This window comes from Myotis brandtii, unplaced genomic scaffold (genome assembly GCF_000412655.1).
Source record: "Myotis brandtii unplaced genomic scaffold, ASM41265v1 scaffold328, whole genome shotgun sequence".
Classification (NCBI taxonomy): Eukaryota; Metazoa; Chordata; class Mammalia; order Chiroptera; family Vespertilionidae; genus Myotis; species Myotis brandtii.
Genome location: NW_005362626.1, coordinates 3,597,296 through 3,619,013, shown reverse-complemented (window position 1 = coordinate 3,619,013; position 21,718 = coordinate 3,597,296). Strand labels below are relative to the sequence as shown.

The 21,718-nt window shown below is 39.8% G+C and overlaps 1 protein-coding gene across 1 annotated transcript in view; it reads left to right on the top strand.

Annotated features, from left to right (window-relative positions):
* CTNND2 (catenin (cadherin-associated protein), delta 2) overlaps positions 1 to 21,718 on the top strand; it is a 642,889-nt gene that overhangs the window by 535,939 nt on the left and 85,232 nt on the right. The window contains exons 14-15 of the mRNA XM_005871061.2: positions 6,919 to 7,092; positions 15,821 to 15,971. Coding sequence (XP_005871123.1) covers positions 6,919 to 7,092; positions 15,821 to 15,971 — 325 coding nt within the window. The remainder of the gene's footprint in view (positions 1 to 6,918; positions 7,093 to 15,820; positions 15,972 to 21,718) is intronic.

The following is a 21,718-nucleotide window of genomic DNA, read 5'->3' as shown; positions in this document are numbered from 1 at the left end:
ATAGTTGCTTAGAGTTGCAGCTGAGAGGCCGGCAAGTGAGGCGGGGAACGTTGGAGTCTGCAGCAAGCAAGCCTCGTGCTCGCTTCAGTGCCTGGCTGCCGGCCGCCATCTTGGCTGACAGTTAATTTGCATATATTCACTGATTAGCCAATGAAAAGGGTAGCGGTCGTACGCTAATTACCATGTTTCTCTTTTATTAGTGTAGATAACCTATCAGCTAAAATTGCTGCTCTCCTAATTTCAATGAGTTTACAGACTTAAAACTTTATTTCAGGTGTTTCATTTAGGTTCCTTATTTACATTTTACAATGCAACACTTTCCCCCCATTAATAAATACTCTGTCTTGTACTACTAGACCATGGCTTCTCAACCTGGCACCGCTGACATTTTGAGCTGGATAATTCTATGCTGTGGAGCTTATCCTATGCATTGTAGGATGTTGAGCAGCTGTCTACCCAGTAGATGCCAATAGCAACCCCTCCCCAGTTGTGACAACCAAAAAGTGTCTCCAGACATAGCCAGTTGTCTCCTTAGGTGGTAAAATCATCCCAGTTGACTGTATTAGATTATCTTTAAGGGACATATCACCAAAGATATAAACAAATGAGACTACAAGATTACCTGAAGGAGGTCAGGAACAGAGCCCCCTTTAAAAGGCAGGAAATGGAGAGGGCTGTGGCCCAAGTGGATGGGAAGTTGGGAGCAGAGGGAATTCTAGGTGAGCATTACTGGTGTTCCAGTGGGTTCCATCATGATGACTTGGGGAAGGGGCAGGTGAGCTCCATGATGTGGACCAGCCTGATAACACTCCTCTGTGAGGCACAGCACGGGGGCCTAATTATGCCAGTGTCTGGAGTAGGCACACTCCCAGCCTCCCTCCCACCTCTTCCTAAGGGAAAGGTGTGCCCCTTAGCAAAGCTACCTCTGAGGTTTTCTTGTTTTGTTTTGAGTGTGTTTTCTTAAAGCTTTGTTCAGAAAACACATCCCTGCCTCTGCTTTAATACAGGTTTCTAATCTCGCAAATGCAAACCCCCTCCTATCTTCTGCAAGCCAAGCCTGGAGACAGTGTATGCCCCAGAAATACAGCTCATTGGCCATCCTCTCTCACCTGCATCCTTCGCTGCTCTGCACAGCTCACCCCCCTGTAGCTGACAGCTTCTGAACAGACCGAAGGGGAATTCAGACACCTGAGTTACCCTTTCCTTTGAAATCCCCAAGAGTCAACACAAGAATCATTATTTATTCTGTCTTTTTACAGTTGCTTGGAGTTTTTTGTGGGTTTTTTTTTCTGGTTTTGTTTTTAATAACCATCACTTCTATTCCCTGTCTCCCTCCCCCCAACCCCATCTGAAAAAGCTGGAAGTGATAATGAAACACTGTAAAGACAAAATCAATTCTTAACTCTGCTGTTCAGACCAAGTCAAGCAAGAATGGCAGACGGTGGATGAACTTGTGTCTAGGTCATTGCTTTTTAATGTACTCAGTACCGACTGCAGCCTAATTCACCCAAACCCTGCATGAGAGAAATCCCCTGACAGTGTACCTTCCTAGAGCCATCTCACAGCCATCTTCTCTTCCTGTGACATGTGGCTTCTCCTGGGAGGAAGAGTAGGATTTAAAATAGGAATGCTTCCTATGACTGCAGAACCACTCCCTTTGTCTTGCAATATCACCAGACCCTGGTTTATCTCACTGAAATCTCTGAAAAATAAAAGCCTGCCCATGTGTATTGATTGCAGTGGCCCCTCCTTGGTAGAGAAATCTAGGCAATAGAGATGCATTCTGCTGATGAAGAGGCCTTTTTGTTTGTGTTGCGGGATACAGCTCAGCTGTAAAAGCTCTCTTCTTTGCATAGACATGAATGGCTGTAACATGTGCGAGGAGCAACGTGTTTTAGCGTTTCTCCTGGAATGTAAAGCCTTCTCTTGATTAGGAGAGCTCTTCCTGTTTGTACCTCCAAGGTACCCAGCCCAGTGCATTGGAGATGGCAACTGGAGCAGGTGTAAACTCCTTCTCAGGAGAGGAGCTGAAGTCCTCTTGTTAATTCTCATTCAATAGGGGTTTTGATGAATGTGATCATTCAAGTGGTCTCGTGAGCTGCCATCCCTTAAAGGACCCCAGTGTACAAAGCCTCATTGTAAAGTGTATGGACATCTTTACTTTCTAGTTTTTGAACTTTCTGATTTTTATCCCCAAGTCACATCTTTCTCTTCCTATAAGGAGCAATGACTTCCACTATTCCATCCTCAAGCCAACGAAGATAGAAATCTTTTAAATGGAATTTAAGCCCTAGAGGGAAGCAAAAGTATTAAAAGCAAATCAAAGGAAAGCTTTTTCCTTTTCTTTTATTTTTTTAACCCACACATTGAACACATCCCCTCACCTATGTGATTTTCTTCCTAAGCAGACATTTCTTGCAGGGGCCAGCGTGTCTGTCCCTCCGTGCCTGCCTGGGACGATATCAGAAAGCACCGCATCCAAATTTCAGCAGGCCCTTGGCTTCTAAACTGGGAGCGTGTTATTCTCTTCTTTTCTAATAAGGTTTGAGCATTACCTTCTTGGAGAGATCATATATATTCACAATTTTATACAAGTTTAGAAAGTGAGTGACATACACTGTTCACTGATTTGATTATTGACACTTGTTATACAGTCATGCATTTAAAGCCAGTGAAAAAAGTACTGAGAACATGTTCTTGAGGGTGGCACTATTTGGGAAGACAAATCAATCTGTTGGTTTGCTCTGTGCTCTACTGGCAACACAATCCTGCCACCCACTTTCCTTGTTTTGCTTCCATCCTGTGTCTAAGAGAGCACCCTGACAGAAGTCATGGTGTAGCTAGAGGACCCTCCTAATACCAAGATTTCTTAGTCCTTTCTGTGGTTACTGTCACAGCCAGCTTGGGCTGCTATAACAAAATACTGTAAACTGGGGGGCTTAAACAATAAGCATTGTCACAGTTCTGGAGGCTGGAAGTCCAAGATCAAGGGACCAGCAAATTTGGTGTCTGTTGAGGGCCTTTTCCTGGTTCACAGGTGGTTTTCTTCTTGCTGTGTTCTCACAAGGCAGAAAGGGAAAACTCTGGTCCCTTCATCTCATAAGAACACTAGTCCCATTGTGGGGGCTTCGCCCTCTTATCCTTATCTGAACCTAATCACCTCCCAAAGCCCCACCTCCAAACACCATCACATTGGAGATTAGGGCCTTGGCATGTGAGTCTTGGGCAGGCACAAGCATTCAGGCCATGGTGTTATGCATAAAACATCTGAATCTTTAGCTTCATGAACTCTAACTGTATGCGCAAAATTTAAAATTCCTATCAACAAGAGAATGAAGAAGGGGAACTTTAAAGCTAAAGTGTGTTCTGTTATATTTTCCTACCTAACAACATAGGAATGACTTACACAAAATATCATTTGAACATTGAAGTAATACCTTTAAGAATCGAGAACAGCTAGAACTTTTGCAAATTTTATCTGTTGGGATATAGCAGATGAAAATGAAAAAATGTGCACAAAATTGAGGAACATTTATTTACCAAGTCTGAAGAGTAAAACTATGAGAAGAAAAGGGAATTTCCACTGAAAAGTTCCCCCACGCTAGAATAAAACTTCTTAAAATCACAAATGCCTTTCTCCTTTTTTGTTTGCTTTTACTTTAATCTCAGCTTGATATCTCAATTTAAACCTGATAAATGAAGATAAACACACAGCCATATGTTTATGTGTAAGGGGGGGGGTGTATGCCACAACCTGGCAATAGTACAGATAATATAATCAAATATTCTCAGCCAGCATTGCCCCTGTTGGTTTTTTGGAAATACTTTGTCCCCTTGGTTGTGCCCTGTCTTCATTACATAGAACATTCTCTCTCCTGACTTGATGACATTTTGCTTCTTTATATGTCACTTTCATATTTCAAGCTCTTAAAGAATTTTTATAATATGCCCTCAAAATATAGTCTAAAATAAGCAGTTTGCATAAGACTCACTGTGTTCTTAGGACCAGTGAGCTGGATGATCAGTTTTGACAGAGTTAAAGGTTTAGCCACTGCTTGCCTTAGTCCATGTGCCCATTCTGTAGAAATTTCAGGGTGGGTACCTCTTCTGTTTAAGTTTATAAATGACATATTTCCTCTCTGGAGAAGAGTTGCATAGCCATGATTTCTCTGGATCCTCACTCTAGAGGAAGGGTACCAGTGGAAGTTTGCATGTGCAGAACTGTTTCACGCCTTCTGTCCAACCCTGTCACCATCGATCTATAGTTCTACTATGTTGATTTTCTAGGCAACATAACATCAAGTATGTTAGCACAATTCTTAAGATTCTGTTCTTTTTATGGGTAGTGAAAAACAGTTTCTTAATGGGTAGTTGATACTTCTTAGCTCAAGAGTCTGAATAAAGTACCCAGATGAAGGCCAGATCCATTGACTGATTTGAAACCGTTCTTTTTCTTCAAAGTTGACAGGGGCCAGAGTGCCATCAACGTTATGAAATAGCAGAGAATCCCCTTTGAATTCCATCTCTAGCTGCCATCAAAGATGATCCCTGTCATATTGGTTTTCCTTTTATTTCCTTCAGGTTCTCTATGTAACCCTTAACAAAGGATTGTAATGGAAGGTGTTTAAGAGCTACATAGATCGCATGTCAGAGCACAAGGAAATTGTGTATGATTTAGCCATTTATCCTAAATGACTAAATAAAACTTCCATTTTATTGCACAGAAGTTAGAAAAGTAGAACAAGATGGAACCCAGCAAACACAACCCAGCTGCCTTTTGCTCTTCGTAGAGTTTGACTGTCACATATTGTAATGAGCATGCAAATACTGTATATCTTTTGCTACTGTTATGTTAGCTCTGACATGAGAGAGAAATTTCATCTATGTTAGGCTCTAAATTCTATAGTCTGATTTTTCTCAATATTATTAAATATTTGTATGAAAAGGATATTTTAAAAGATAGAAGATGATAAAATAAAAACCCAAATGAAATAATTTTCCATTTCCTGTTGCACTAGCAAATAGATTCAGTACCCCAAGCTGGTTTCATTTAAGAAGTCAGTATCACCCCTCTTTCATCATCAATATCAACAAACCTACTTTCCTTGTGCTGTGTTTCTATCCAAAGGAGTGGGCCAGTCTCAAATAGTGAACCACATGCACTGTTACAAGACTGGTTCAGTTTCATTTTTTAAAAAGTGTATTTAAAAGACATGTGCTGGTTTCATTGATAGGCTGTGCACAGATGCAAATTCATCTTTGAATGGTTTAGAAGTGGCTTTGGTTAAAAACAACAACAACACAAGAAGATTCCTACATTGAGTGTTCTTGTTAGAAAGTTGAAATTGAGTGGCATTCTTACTGAAAAAGACCTTTAATGGGATGTCCAACGTCCATCTGTGGGATGTCATTCATCTCTGAGATTTAGCCTTGACTTAAACTAAGCTGTATCATAACTGAGAAATAGAAAGGTTGAGTTTTCAGGGTTGCTTTTTTAAAAATAAATGATGAAATTCTTGAAATTATTTATGACAGCGAAATAACTTTACATTATCTCTATCAACACTTCCTTTTTTATGTTACAAGGATATGAAGTAAGCCTATATTTTCTTCCAGTAAAATTTTCAGACCTTACACAGATTCTGAAATATAGTTGTAATTTTGTATTTATACGTACATGTATATATACACTGCACATACATATGTACAGAACATATCTGTGAGAAAGTGTAGTGTATCACATGTAGACTATATTTATTTTAGGCATCATCAATGAACACAAATAAAGCAGTTAAATAACTTAGTAAGTACTTCACCCTAAAATTAAGGGTTATTTTGTTTTACTGTGATTCTTCTCAAAAGTAAACATGGGAATATTTTTTCTATACATACAGTTTATTTCATGTCTACCCTCATTATACTCATTGCCTTTATTTTTCACAAAAGACAAAGGCTGTGTATAATCAAAGATCAGAATCAATAGTACAGTTTTTTTATATTTTAAATAAAAGTAACACAACAAAAAAATTTTAAATGTAGAAAAAATGAAAAACAGTTTATTAATAAGTTTTTATTTCATTACATGGTTTTTATGGTGAATTTTACATGCTATAAAGCACAAACCCATACCAATTTGTATACTGCTGTGTTCATTTAACTGTTAATGTAATCATTTGCCCAAGTTGCTACAAGTTCTTTAAAATTATTCTTTTTAATGGTCTACTGATATGCCTTTGTGCAATAAGCTATAATTTCTAATTTCTTTGTAATTAATTTTCAACCACAGATTTTTCTGTTATATATTAGATTCAATTCAAAGCAAACTTAACTACCAGAATTGATATAAGATCTAGTGTGCCTATACTATCCTAATGCATCTAATAAACCATAGCAATTTTCTCTTTTGTTTATTCTGTCTTTTGATTGAAGCCTATAGATACAGTGATAGTACTGAAAATCAAACAAGTTATGTAGGAATTTATCAGAGTTCACACTTATCCATAAGAAGTGAAGGCATTTGATTACTACTAACTATAGTATGTCATTGGTATCATAACTATAAAATAAGCCACCTTGATCTGTAGCCTTCTTCTTTGCTGCCCACTCAAAATCAATCCATGTCTTCTTCCTTCCTGTAGCAATGGCCTAGAATTGTTCTCAGGAAGCTTATCCATTCTACTGCCAGTTACGTTCACTTTTGTCCAAGTTCCAACCCCATTCACCCTCCATCATAAGCTCCTGGTGGACAGGAATGGCTCTCCGCTTTTTGGACAGCTGCTGCATTACCCTACATGCCAAACATGTTCACCAAATGTTATGACACCCTGGTTTTGTTATGGTCTGTAATATTTACAGAAGGCAATATTGGGAAGTGTAATGGTGTTAAAGATGTTTACTCTCTTATTTTTCTTCCTCCAGTGGGATGGAGTAGGACCTCTTCCCGACTGTGCAGAACCACCAAAAGGGATCCAGATGCTGTGGCACCCATCCATAGTCAAACCCTACCTCACACTGCTCTCTGAGTGCTCAAATGCAGACACGCTGGAAGGGGCGGCAGGCGCCCTGCAGAACTTGGCTGCAGGGAGCTGGAAGGTATGACTAGTTCGTTACCATAAAAAAGAAATCTGGGATTATGAGCACGACCTTAGAAAAAAGCAGAAGTCCAGTTTTGAGGAATGCAATTCTAATGAAGTTTTTGAGGATGTGAGAGAAAGACCAGTTACACTGAACTGTTGGACTTAGAAAAGGTATTCCTTTGAAAAATTCTCCTTAAGGGCTCAGGGATCCTTGAAGATCAGTACAAAGCACAGGCGGCTAGATGTAAGTGTACTAGTCGTCATTGAAAATGCCGTGATGTGCTCTCCATTCTGCTTGTGCAGCTGAGCTACTCGGTTTTCAGAGGAGACTGGGACATGCTGACACTTTGCAAAGCACTGTTGTTGGCTGTTAAGGGAGCTAATACCCAAACATCTTGTATACAAACTCATGTGATTGCTGTAATGTTATATAGGTGGTCCTGTTCCCAGAGGAAAAGAAGGTCTTGAATTTTTAAATTATTGGCTTTCAGAGGAGAGTAGTATTGCTAGTTATCTTTGGAAAAAATGTTAAAGTAAAACAAATATTTGATTGGGAATATTAGAGTCCTTATAAACACACACTGATTGGTTTTCACAGAAAATGTCCATGACCCTCATTTTGGGTAGGAAGAGATTCACCATAGCAAAGAATTCTTGAGTTTGATCACTAATTATTACATGAGCTAACTCACCTTATTGCATAAAAAAGTGTAACTTCTTAGAGGAATGAATGCATATAGGGAAAAATATCAAAAGAGGACGTTTGGGCGTCTGCCATCCATTTTTCATTCATATACTATTAAAGCCTCAGTTTGAAATATGCATAATCACTCTTTTAACATTTTATTGAAAACAATGTTAATATAGACACATAACTACAGATATTTCTCAGAAGCTTAATACTATAGGCACCACACATACTGGCCTCAGCATTGTCATACAATCACACCCTCTCTTCTTATTATACCTTCCAATGTCTGGCTTCTTGTCATCTCTCTCTCTCTCTCTCTCTCTCTCTCTCTCTCTCTCTCTCTCTTCTTGTCATCTGTGTGTGTGTGTGTGTGTGTGTGTGTGTGTGTGTGAAAGAGAGAGGGGGGGGGGGGGGCGGGGAGATCCTTTGTTTCCATTGCCTCAGTTTTGGCAGTAGCACTGCCTTCTCTCTCAGGTGTGACCTCCCAACTTTGGGGGCCTAGTCTCTGACAATATTTCCCAGGATCGCTACTGATGCCTGGGAGGCTCACCCCTTCTTCTTTTGAGAGTCTTAGTAATGAACATATTATCCCTTTCCTCCCCTGCTCATAGGCATCCCTAATGTTGTACTGGGAGAATTTAGGTTGGGGGAGAGGAAGTGAAGTTGTCACTTGCTTTCAACCATAGAAAAGTTTCAAAAGCAGAGTCACATCAGGCAGAATTCTAGAGACTAGTTTTGTATGAGTAGAAAAGAGATAATAATGGAAATCATTTTCTTGAACTAACCCTTAGATTTTATCTCCCTCTAAATTTAGGAGGCTTTGACTCAAGTCTCAATTCAAACATAGACTCTACCTCTTCTGATCTTTGTGACCCTTGGGCAAATTGTAGCACCTCCTTATGTTCTCAGGTGTGTCATCTTTGAACAGAGAAGATTGTGGATGCTTCACGTCACATCCTGCAGGCCAGTCATGACACTGGATGCAAAGAGGAGAGCAGGATGTCATTGGTCAAGCGGTTCTCAGTATATACAGCCAAGAGCACTTAGTGGCTACAAGTCCTCACCCAGCTCCCAAGTTAGAGGACTGACCAGATGGGCATGGGAAAGTGAGCTCTGGCCCATAGCCATGAGTCTAACCTAAACCACACAGCATCTAGGTGGTAGCAAATCAAGTATGCCATCTTGAACCTATGATATTTTAGTGAATTATTATTTTCTTTAAGAAATACTTAGGTTCTTATGACAATTTAAAAAATGGAGACATACCTTTGAGGTCTAGAGGATTTTAAATGCAAGACTACAACCTCTGCTTTAAAAATTAAAATCTATGTTCCACATATTCAAAAAGTTAATTGGAACCAATGGAAATATATTAAAGATCCAAATAACTTCTAAAGTTAATGTACAATGTTTGAAACAAAAATGCATGGAAATGGCAATTAACAGCATATAGACAATGCAGAAGAAAAGATTAGTGAACTAGAAAACATCAGTGGAAACTATACAAAATGAAACACAGAAAAAAATGTACAGTGGCCTGTTGTATATGTAACTGTGGTCCCCAAATGAGAGGAGAGATAAAGGAAGAAGAAAACAGAAAAAAATTATTTGAAAATTTAATTACTGAAAAATTTTTAAATTTAATGAAACCCATACACTTACAGATTCAAGCAGCTTATGGGACACCAAGCACAAGAAATATGAAGAAACTGTATTAAGGTACATCATAATCACATTGTTCAAAATCAGTAGTAAAGAGAAAATCTTAAAAGCAGCCAGAGGAAAAAAAAGAAATGTAATGTACTAAGAACTGCACCACATCTAACATCAAAATTAAGGATCAGTGTCACCAATTATTCATTTAGGTATAGAAGTCTTTACCGAGCTACTAAGAATGTCCTGTAGAAAGGAATCTGGTCTGTAAACACTTTAAAGGCAGAAGCCAAGTCTCATGTATTTCTTTGTACCTGTTCATCCCTGTGACAGAAAAGTGTTATGGGAAAACTATGTTCTTTTCAGTTTCCAAACTCATCAGTGCTTTGCAGGCTGCAGGTTTTGATAGCATTTCCCAGTCCCACAGCTCCTGCAGGTTGAACGTTCTGTTTAAATTACCAGGCTCTGTGTCATAGCGGAGGTATGTCTGGGTCTTTAGGTACTTGGAATAAGAAAATAATAAGATTAAAAATTTTATGCTATTTTGATATTCAAAAATTCCTACTTTGGATTATAAAATAAGAATTATGGATGAACTATCATAAATTTTTTTCAGTATTTTCTGGTAATAATATCCTGCTGACTGTTTTCAGTGCATAAACCTGCCCATTAGTTCAGCACAGTTATCCCCAGTGTGAAATGTATCCCCACATATTGAGTAGACACTTATTTGGTAATTTTTTTCCGTTACTAATAGAGACTAGTAAGGAGCAGATGAAGTCAGTATCACAAAAATTATTCTGTATTTTCAACAGAGTTTAACAACTATGGCCATCAGATTTCCCAGTCCACATCAGATTAGAAAAAGCAAGGAGTGCCTCTTATAAAGAGGCGTAAAGATCTGCCTAAGAAGGGAGAGTAAATACTGTGATGGCAAAGAGAAAGGACAAAAGAATTAGAAAAAGTAACTACAAGGTAGCAAGAGAGGAAAACTGCCAGAGGCCATTCAGTGTCTTGGCTGTTGCATATATTCTAATAACTGATACTCCTAATGCTGACCCTCTGAAATGAAAAAAATGTTAAATTATTACTAATAATTTTAAAAGACAGAAATCATTTTAGAAATATTTCCCTCCCAATGATTAAAGTAGAATTTTGACTCTCAGAATGTCAGCCTTACTTATAAAGCACTAACCTTCCTTATTCTGTAATTTTAGTCAAATGGAATGGTACTCAGGCAGAGCAGGGGACTGCTAACGAATATTTGTGTACAGTTAAAAGTATATGTGCTTCCGTAAGAGCTTTACTATAAAAATGCAAATACACAGGCATGCATAAAAGACAATTACATTATCATCATCTGTTGTGTAATTTATTAATTTATCATATTAAATGATAAAGGATTATGTGGGTAGGGAAGATAATCCATAGGGATGATTTGAGAAAATCTTCATTAAGCCAAACACTGATAAATTGTTATAATTTTTAAATGAGAACAACTTGTACAAAAAATAAGTAAATCTTTACTTTAAAAAAAGATTTCACTTAAGAAAAAATATTAAGTAAAAGATCAAATTAGGATACACAATAGCCTCAATTTTTGTATAGACAATGTTACTATCTGAAACCTAGAATTTCAAGAATGTGATTTCATAGCAACTGTTGAAATTTAGTGACTTTTTTTTAGTGTCCTTAACTTTTTATGACCCAAACAACGAAAGCAGAAATGTGAAGGTAAAACACCAGTATTTTGCATAGAGATTGCTTTTTATAGACCTCATCTCCCAAAACAATAATTACTCTTTATGGGGAGATCATGCACAGTCCTTTTATGTGACAAGTTGACTAGCAAACACATCTTCATAATGGCCCTAAATACTTTTTACACTTTAAAACCCTCATTACTTGGTTTATGAGCATCAGAAAAAACATAATAGCATTGTGGCAGAAGCAAAGTGATAAATGTTTTTCATAGCCAATGTGGAATTCAGTTACCTTTTCCTCTTTTACAGTACAATGATGTTTTGGTCACAGAATAATAAAACTATTAGATATAGTAGGTTAAAGATTTGTAAAAATGTGACCAAATGTTCTTTGAACTCCCATTTATGGGTTATTTCTATTGTAATTGAACTTGGTGAAAACCCAGGGTTTGAACTGTAGAAATATATCTGCACTTGCTATTAAGCCAAACATTTTAGATATCTTTGTTTAGTCAACTTTCCCCCTAAAATGTGACTATTGTCAAGACTATTATTTCCTCATTTACTTTTAAAATAAGGTAGACTAAATAGATATTTGAATATTAATTTTTAATATTTGATGAGCTAACATAATAGCAACATAGATGTAGTGAAAACAGAATCTTCTGCCATGTGGCCCAAATGAATAAAAAAATAAGAGAACTGAGAACTTTGAGACTTGTCCCTAGAGACCTGGTCAACAGCCTCAAGAAAGATGCTGAATTGAGCATAGCTTAGTTGTTCTCACAGCTGAATTGAAATGTCCAGGACTTCCATTGCCAATATTCAAGGCTGTTCAACTCAGGAGTTTAGAGGAGGGCCAAACGAGTTATTGAAACACTAAAATAATAACATGAGTTATTAGACCAAGATTAATTGGTGAATTTGCAAAGAATTATATCACTATGATTGCAGATGTATGTAATTTACACTTGTCTTTTTGAGATGCAGAAGAGAAGGGTAGTCAGGCACACCGACTCTAGGGCAGTGCTTCCTGGGTTCAAGACCCGGTCAAGCAGCCACAGGCTGAGGGACCTTGCTCTGCCTCCCTATTCTCATCTGTAAAGTGGGAATAACACTAGCACATACTTCACAGGGATGAGATGAGGATTACGTGAATTAATACATGTAAAAAAATAGAACTGTGCCTGGCATTTGGTTAAGTGTTAGGTTTCTTATAGTTGAGATTGTTATGAGGGCTTATCACTCTCCTGAGGTCCTCATTGGGAAAGCATTTCTGCAGGAGAAATTTGGGTCACATTTTTGTGCTGTTTTCTCCAGGACCAGCTCTTTTTTTCTCCGTCTTCTCTTTGTCATTCTCCCCCCTCCCCTTCCTACTCCTCTTCCTTCTCATCCTCTTGAATCATCAAGCATTCTCTCTTCCACTCATGAGCCGTTCTTCTCAGAAGCATCCTGGTCCATACCTGATAGCTCCCCTCTCTGTACACATGTGCTCAGTGCACAGTGCTCTCATTTTGCCCAAAGACTTTCACTTCAACTACAATGGGTTATGATACACATTTCTCTCTTGTTCATGTTGTTATGCCTGTCCTACTCTTACTTTTGTTTAGATTACAAAACACTTGGCAACCCATGCACCTCTAACCACCACAGTGGATGATTCCAAGGCAACTGACTTCTCTTTTGGAAAACTCTATAGGAACCTCATGGTTCTGTATTGAGTGTACCTGAAACCATACCTCATTTCCCAATAACACTGTCTGGTGACTATCTCCTTTCCACCTCTAACTGGGGTTTACTCCTTTTTTGGTGGGTTACACTTTGGTCACACATTACCTCTGAGACTGGTCGATTGTTTGGCTGTTACTTAAAAGGCATCACTATCACCTATTTTTGCATGTCAAGAAATCTTGTGGAAACTTGCAACATGTTTTGAGTGAAATGTAAGTAGTTTATTCTGAGTTGTCCTATTCTAAACTGATATTGGGAATTTTCTATACCATACAAAACTAAAAGTTTCAAAATAAAAGTTATTTTCTATGCAGCAATTGTAATAATATGAGTTGAAATCTGTTGTCTGGTTATCCCTTTTCACTTAGGGAGAACATACCACTGTTGACCATTTTATGATACCAAAAGGTGTATCTGTAACATTTTGGGCCATAGATAGCCTCTTTTTTTTTTTTTTACTCTCAAATAAGTTCTCCACAAAGCTGAAGGACTCTCATTTATTTTCCAAACACTAAATCATCTTTCCATCCCACATGGGCAGGATATAATAGCTGGACTTCTAAAATGATACAATCATAAATTTCCCTTCTTGGCTTATTTCAAATATGGCCAAGTTCTTCTCTATCAATGTTTAGAAGGATGGAGGGGAGGGGAGAGCAAGGCAGTGTCTGGGGGACTGAACACAGAGGATTAGGGGAGAGAGAATGAGATGCTGGCAGAGGAGGGAAAATTGTCAGCATCATAAAGAGAAGCAGATTTGGAGTAACAGGAATGGGGGTCAGGGGCACAGTTGACCCTGATGAGCAGGTTACTTAACAACGTTGCGCCTAGATTTCCTCGTCTATAAATAAGAATACTAATGCCACCTCCAGCGTCTTAGGGACTTAGAAGAGGTCACTAATGTTCAAACCAGCATCCTCAACTGGAAGGAGGTGGTGCCGGGGAAGAGGCCATCTCTCGGGCCCATGCATCAGCCTGTCCAAGTTGCCAAGAACATTCCCACTATCTCCCCAAGGGCCAGCACATCTCCCCAGTATAAAGTCAATTGTTGATGTTCATCTCACAATTGGTAAACATTAAGCCTACCTTCTGATTTCCATTTTCTTCCTTTCTCTCACCTCCCTTCCTAGTTTTAAGGACGAACCCAATAATGCATGTGCTGCATAAGCTCAGGTTCCCCTGGGCCCTGGAGACCAGAGGTTTACAAGTCTAGTGGAGGCGGTAGATGAAAATCATGTCTCAGCATTTCAAATTGCGAATTAAATTTCTAGTGGACATGAAAGAGGTTCTGTACTATGTTCACAGAGCACCTCCCTCCAAATTGCAAGAAACAGCTTTCAAACCTGGATGTTTTTCCATGTCTAAGACTCCCTGACCACCCATTTTGCTGCTCCCTGAGAGCAGGTCTGTGAAATAGTTCATCTCAATCAAGAGATGCTTTAGTGATTCTAGCTGCTTCCCATCCCCTCAGGCTTCCTGGAGTGGGGGCAAGGGAAAGATTATGGGACGAGTTGATGGTGAAAAGAAACTATGTGAATGTGACTTCTAACGTAGGATGGGATGAAGTTGTGTGTTTTTTTAATCTCATATTTCATGCAGGGCTGGGCTGAGGATGTGGCAGGCATGGCATATGCCCTACGTTCACTACCAGAGGGGGCTCCCTGCCTGCCACAGGTGAGAGCCAGCTCTGGGGTGTCTTCCCCATTGGGGAAGGGGGGTGGAGGGGCCTGGCGGGGGGGTTGGGGACTTTATTCCACCTTTGGTGGTCCCCCAGAGGACTCAACCACAGAATCCAAAACTTTCTGTCATTAATGTCATTTTCCTACATCCTAAATGAAAATGTGACTGATTAAACCCTATATGGGTTGATTTTTATAGTGCACGCTCTTCTTTGGAACACCGTAAAATAGTATAAAGTGTATATGCAAATGTCGGAAGAATCTGGCCTTCCTAAATTCTGTGACATGGATTGGAATGCTTTATCATTCTGAATATTGCAAGTAAATTTCAATAGTAACATTAGGTGTGCTTCATTAAGATCAATAATCACCAGCCCAAAACAAATTATATATCTTATATTATAGAGTAAACATGGAATTATGGTCCTAGACCAGTGATGGCGAACCTTTTGAGCTCATCGTGTCAACATTTTGAAAAACCCTAACTTAACTCTGGTGCCATGTCACATATAGAAATTTTTTGATATTTGCAACCATAGTAAAACAAAGACTTATATTTTTGATATTTATTTTATATATTTAAATGCCATTTAACAAAGAAAAATCAACCAAAAAAATGAGTTCACGTGTCACCTCTGACACGCGTGTCATAGGTTCGCCATCACTGCCCTAGACACAACACATTTTGATCTAAATATTTTTTAGTTTATAATCTTTACTATTGATTTTTAATGTCATATTTACCTCTCCTCACCCCTACCTTTTTCTCACTTATTTAATCTTTATTATTCAGCAAAGAACTTACTGATGATATGTTTGGCAACTCATCTCTGTGCACCACCTCCAAATTAAATCTCTGTTTTTAAATCAATCACCCACACTCAATCTTTTATCATTTTCTACTTTTTCCAGGGCTCATTTTATTATTCCTCTGAATGTCAGTAGCCCTCCTTTCTGTCCCAAACCTTCACATCTCAAAGCATCAAGTATATACATCATGCGAATGGCTACAAATGGCTTTCCAATCTAAGGAAAGGAAAGACTGGTACCAGAGAAGCAAAATGTGGCTAGCTGACTCACCCTGAAACCTTTCCCATATGTTGAAGGCAAAAGATAACATGAAAACGTTTAAATACATGTCTAACCTACTCAACCTATTTTACAATTAGGTCTTGATAATTCAACCTTTTTGGTTCCTGCAAAGGACAGTCTGAAAACTGTACGTGCTATTTGCTCCTAGGGTTTGCCTCCTCCATTCCTAAGGTCTTTGCCTTCATCTTTTCCCAGTGGTCAGTGTACATCCGAGCTGCTGTCCGGAAAGAGAAAGGCCTGCCCATCCTCGTGGAGCTGCTCCGAATAGATAATGACCGGGTGGTGTGCGCAGTGGCCACGGCGCTCCGGAACATGGCCCTGGACGTCCGAAATAAGGAGCTCATTGGTATGTTCTCTCCGATTCTCTCACAGTTTCTCAGTTTTTCAATGAAAATATTTCCTGGCAGGGTCCATGTGATTGAATCTACTCGCAGAACATATGTGCATGCAGAAATAGTGCATTTATTAGGGGCCACATTTTTCCTAGTTCTCCTAGCTTAGATCCAATGACCCGAATTATCTTTTAGAATTCTGAGGAAAATGCAACGTTTGTTGGCATTTCTAATCCTTGCAAATTAAAAACTATGCTCAGCACCAGATACCATCTTCCTGATCCTTTAAATCCCTGTCAAGCTCTTTATTTTCCATGTGGTGAGCAGGAATTGTAATGGGATCCACGCCACTTAGCTTCTCCTCTCAAATGTGGCATTTATTTTGGATGAGACCATACTGGCTCTTTTATTGTTTACTGAATCCTTTTCCGTTAATTTGCTATTCAAGAAATAGGGAGGATCTTTTATTAATGAACATTAAAGAGGTCAAACATTTGTCTATATATTCACCAAATATGTATCATGACCTATGTTGCCCCAGACCTGTTCGAGGCCCAGAGATTATTACATCAATGAGCAAAGCAGACAGGAAGCCTGCCCTTGTGGAGTTTCCATCGGGAGAGCAGAGATGTACCATAAACAAGATGCACACATGAATCCCATTATGTGTTAGGAACATTCTAGGGGGAAAATGGACCTGGGTAAAGGAGACAGTAATTAGTGAGGTTGCCATTTTTTAAACTGTGGTTAAATTCACATAACATACAATTAACCATTTTAAAGTATACCACTGATGCCAAATTCCAAAACACTGTCAGCGCCCTGAGGAAAACCCTGTACTCATTGAGTAGTTACCCCCACTTTCCCCTCCTCCAGGTGCTGGCACTCTCCAATGTGTGCTCTGTTTCTATGGATTTTCCTACTCAGTAAGTTTCATGTAAATGGGATCATAGAATATGTGAGCTTTTGTGTTGGCTTCTTTCACTTAGCATAAGGAGTTGTAATTTTAAATGAGATGTCAAGGTCAGGATGGGAGTTGTTGGGAAGGTAACATTTGAGCCATGACTTGAAGGAGGTGAGACTGGGCCATGTAGATATTTGGGGTTGGGGGGTGGGGGTAGAGCATCTACATTGAAGGAGCTGCCTCTGCAGAAGGCCCCCTAGAAGATCTGGAAGCAAGCCAGAGGGTTCAAGCCTTCATGGGACCTCGTGTGCCTGGGGCAGTGAGTGGTAGGAGCCTGGCTGGAGAGGCCTCCTTGTCCCTCCTTTTACAGTGGGTAGATGGGAGGCCAAGGATGATTGATGCCTAGAGAACCAAGGAACCACAGAGATCTACCTGGGAAGAGACACAAGTCTACCAAAGACCATCTTCCTAATGTAGGCATCTTGGATCAAAGACATCATTCCAGAGGTCATTGGTCAGTCAGTGCAGCAGGAAGCCTGGCAAGACTGAATGCAGGTAATAGGTGTCAATGAAGGTCAAGCAGCAGGGAGCTAGACCACCCACCATGCCAAAGGCTCAGGGTATATAGCCTCTGGGAATCTGAGAGAAAGCAGGTGAGTGGGCCAAAGGGCAAGATTTTACTTCTGGGGAAGTTGGAATACTAGGTGTGGATCCAAATTTCATACAGGAATTTTACATAAATACATAGGTTCATTTTTGCTATTCAAATTCCTGAGCATGGCACACTAGGCCCTTTGCAATTTTTTCCTCCATTTCACAGTACCCATTATATCTTCCAATAAACATCAAATTTGTACAGTATGTGTTTAATTATAAGGAAACCAGACTTCAAATCTGTCTCTAATACATGCAATGATTTGTTATACTTGCAGTACATTATAAGGCATGAAACAAACATAACTTGATGTTTATGTTTGAATTTAATTTAAGTATTATTTGTGGATTTTGTAAAGTATTGAAACTAACCCATTAGCTCAAAAGGTCAAGGTACTCTCTCCCTGCTTGCTTTCCTTTTCTGTACATAGTTGTTTCCGATAAAATCCCGCTGCTCCTCTAGAAAATGAAGGAAAAATCAATAGCTAATCAGTTTACTGCCTGGATACTCACCACTCGGTATTGTGGGTTTACGTGTTTTATTTCTTTTGGTGGATTAAAATATAACAAAATAGGGAACTATTAATTGGTTTTCTAGCTTCCAGGCATCCCTTCTTCCTTGGAAGCCAGTTATCTACCACTCTGTCTGAGGCAGGAACATTTGGAGCTCCATATTGCCCATGTTCAATTAAGCCTTTACTATCTAATGTCACCAGACAGGAAAGGGAGCCAATCTCTTAAAAATAGGAGTGAAAATATCGCAGTCACAGTCTTTACGGAATCAATGACATTTTTCTTGAATGAAAAAAAAAAAGGCAGAATTTCACAAAACAAAACAAAAAGCACACCATTGTATTCTATCTAGGAGAAAAGAAAGAACTTTGCTAATTCTCTTACTTTAAATAGTGTATCAAAGTGGTGATTTTTATAGAAAAATGCTACATAGAACTTTACATGTTGAAAAGAAAGTGGCAATGATTTTGAACCATGAACAAAACAATAAACTTCTACATCTTCTCTTTTCTACCAAATCTCACTCAAAGCTTTGGTGACCTGCTTCATGGTGTTGAAGATCATCCATATTCTGACCCAAATAGGTATCTCTAGTATGAATCCCACATCTCTGTATCCAACTGTCTGTGTATCTCCACTGGATATCTAACAGGCATTTCATGTATAACATCTCCATACCTGAGTTTCTTATCTTCTCCCCAAGCTCGATCCTTCCACAGTCTCCCCACGATAGCCAATGGCAATTTGTCTTTGCAGTGGTCCAGGCCAGGCACTTTACAGACCCCTTGGACTCCTCACCCTTCATATCCAATCCATCAACAAATCTGGTCTTCTGTGTTTTCTCAGAATCTGACACTTCTCACCTTCATTGCTTTTCCCCCAACCTCCCATCATCTCTCACCTGGATTATTACCATGGCCATCTACCTGGTCTCCCTGCCCACCCTTTTTTTTCAAATATGTTTTTATTGATTTCAAAGAGAGGAAAGAAGAGGGAGAGATAGAAACATCAATGATGAGAGAGAATCATTGATCAGCTTCCTCCTACATGCCCCCTACTGGGGATTGAGCCCACAACCCAGGCATGTTCCCTGACCAGGAGTCAAACCATGATCTCCTGGTTCATAGGTCAATGTTCAACCACTGAGTCACACCAGCTGGGCCTGGTCTCCCTGCTTCTACCCTTGCCCCCTACAGCTACTCTCAATGCAGAAACCAGAGTGGTCCTATTAAAACCTTAGAGCAGGTCATTTCTCCACTCAAAACTCCCAATAGCTCCTCACCTGTCTCACTATAAAACGAAGGCTTTTACAGCAGACACAACTTCGTACGATGCAGCTTGCTATCCCTCTCTAACCTCACTCTCTCTCCTCCCTGTCACTAACTTTGCTGAGGCCCACTGGGTCACTATGGTTCCCATAGGACATGAGCACAATCCTGCCTCAGGCCTTTGAACTTGCTGTTCCCTCTGGCTCGAATCCTCTTCCTCCAGGGGCCTATGCACCTCAGCTCTCATCCCATTCAGGGCTTTACCCAAGTGCCAGTTTCCCAGCAGAACCTTCTCTGGCCTCCGTGTCTCCATTCTACCACCAACTCTTCTTCTCCTGCTTCACTTTCCTCCACCGCACTGATCACTTTCTAATATACAGCATGTTATTTATTTACCTGGTTACCTGTCCATCTCCCCACACTGGAATGGAAGCCCTTGAAGGTCAGAAAAGTCTGTCTCATTTGTTCACTGATGTAGCCCATGTACCTAGAGCAGCCCTCAATCCACAGTAGGAACGTCATAAATATTTCCCAAATGACTGAACTAAATATTTTCCTGTCTGACCATCATTTTGAAATGAATTCTAAATCAGCAAAACATTAAGTGAGCACATTAAGTAAAACAACAAAAGAAAATGATTTTATACTAATAAAGAAAGTCATCCAAAAGTCAGTTCATTTTCCTACTGAGGTTTACCAGACGTATTCAGGCGCTCCGGAGGTCAGAAGGAATCCAGTTCCTCCCACCACTGGTTCTGGGGGTTTGTTTTAAATTATATCTCTCCTTAGATTATTCTTTTAGTTTGGGATGGGGAGAGGAGCTGCTACCACACTCCGGTCAGCAAATGGTTTATCTTCCTCTGACTCTCTTATCAGGAAAACTCCAGATAAGCTATTGAACAACCATCACCCTACTGCATCAGCTCTAATGAGGGTCATATAGTAGCACCAAAAGGAACGTCACACTCTGCCTCTCCCATGTCCCACTCAGGCTGTGCCCATGCTTCTGAGATGTCCCTGCCACCAGGCAGGCAGTGAGTCTATAGCTAGATCTTTGTGTTCTGAGTGACTTGGTGCAGTCATCCAGCTTAATGAACATCCATACATTCTTTTGTAATCTTTTGAAAATATTAATTATCCTTCCAAGTGTCATCTCATCATTCAAAAAGGTATTTTTTATTGTTTTTTTTAATTAATGGTAAGATTTCCCTTCAGTGAAAAGAGAAAACAACATTATATCACTGTAACCAGTCTGCAAATTGCCCAACATTTCAGCAGGTTGACAGTTCCTGATGAAGATGACAGATACTGATTTTAGCCAAATCCCCACCCCTCTCTGCCAACAGAACAAGCCAAACAAGACTCCAATAAAAATTTAAAAGCACAGCACACATAAACACTAGAGAGGGGAGATGTCTAGCACTTGGCAAACATTGGTCCTTAACCCATGGCTACTCATCCATGGAAAATAACTCTGAAGAGAGTTATTTCATATGTGCTGTTTTGTTTTGCTGCATTTCCAGACAGCACAGAAAATCAAAAGGCTGTATCAAAATAGTTAGAACACAGGCACCACACGTGTATATTTCCCAGTATGTAAGGTTATCTGTTACGTGAATGCCGTGGTGTCACACTGGAGGCACTGTCCACGCTCCTCCCAAACTGCCTCTTATCTCTAACTACGCTTTTCATGAATTCTTCAGCCACACCAGTGTCTGCACCATCATTCTCACACACACACACACACCTTTGCTGCAGCTGTTTCTTCCCTGGCACACTCCTTCACAGTCTCTACGCCCTGACCTCCACCCATCACTCAATGCCCAGCACAAGGTGGCCTTCCCACTGAGGACTGCTCTTTGAACTCAGAGTGGGGGTGGGTAGCACCTACTTGATAAAAAAAAAATCTTTTCATTCATCTTAGGTTTCCATTGTGTAGTTTTATTCTTGTATTGTCTTTTACTTTTATGTGCATGCATCACAACTTCTCCCGATGACTTCATAAGCAGGGATCTGGTACCCTATTTGTTTTTATTTCCTGCAGTGTCTAGCACTTTGCTACACCTGTAACAGGCACTCAGTACATATGTGCTACAATAATTCACTGGAGGGTGAATAACAAAGGCTAATTATTCTGAAGAATGGATCTAGGGGAGGTTTGGAGAACCCCAAATAAAGAGAGGAAGGTGTGGAGGGGTATCTGTTTCAGCTTCTTCCCACAGCATCCAGGGAGTGGAGGAAAGAGGGGCAACTTAGGTATTCACTGAAGTCCAGGACTCTACTCACACTAGCTCATTCTCTGCCATGTGGCAAGTGCTTTGAGACTGGGTAGGAAATAGTAAGGCTTTCTCCTGTGTGCCTCCATCTTTGCCGGAGATTGGCAGAGCTGCTGCTCCCTGCGGGTGGTATTGGCAGACCTAAC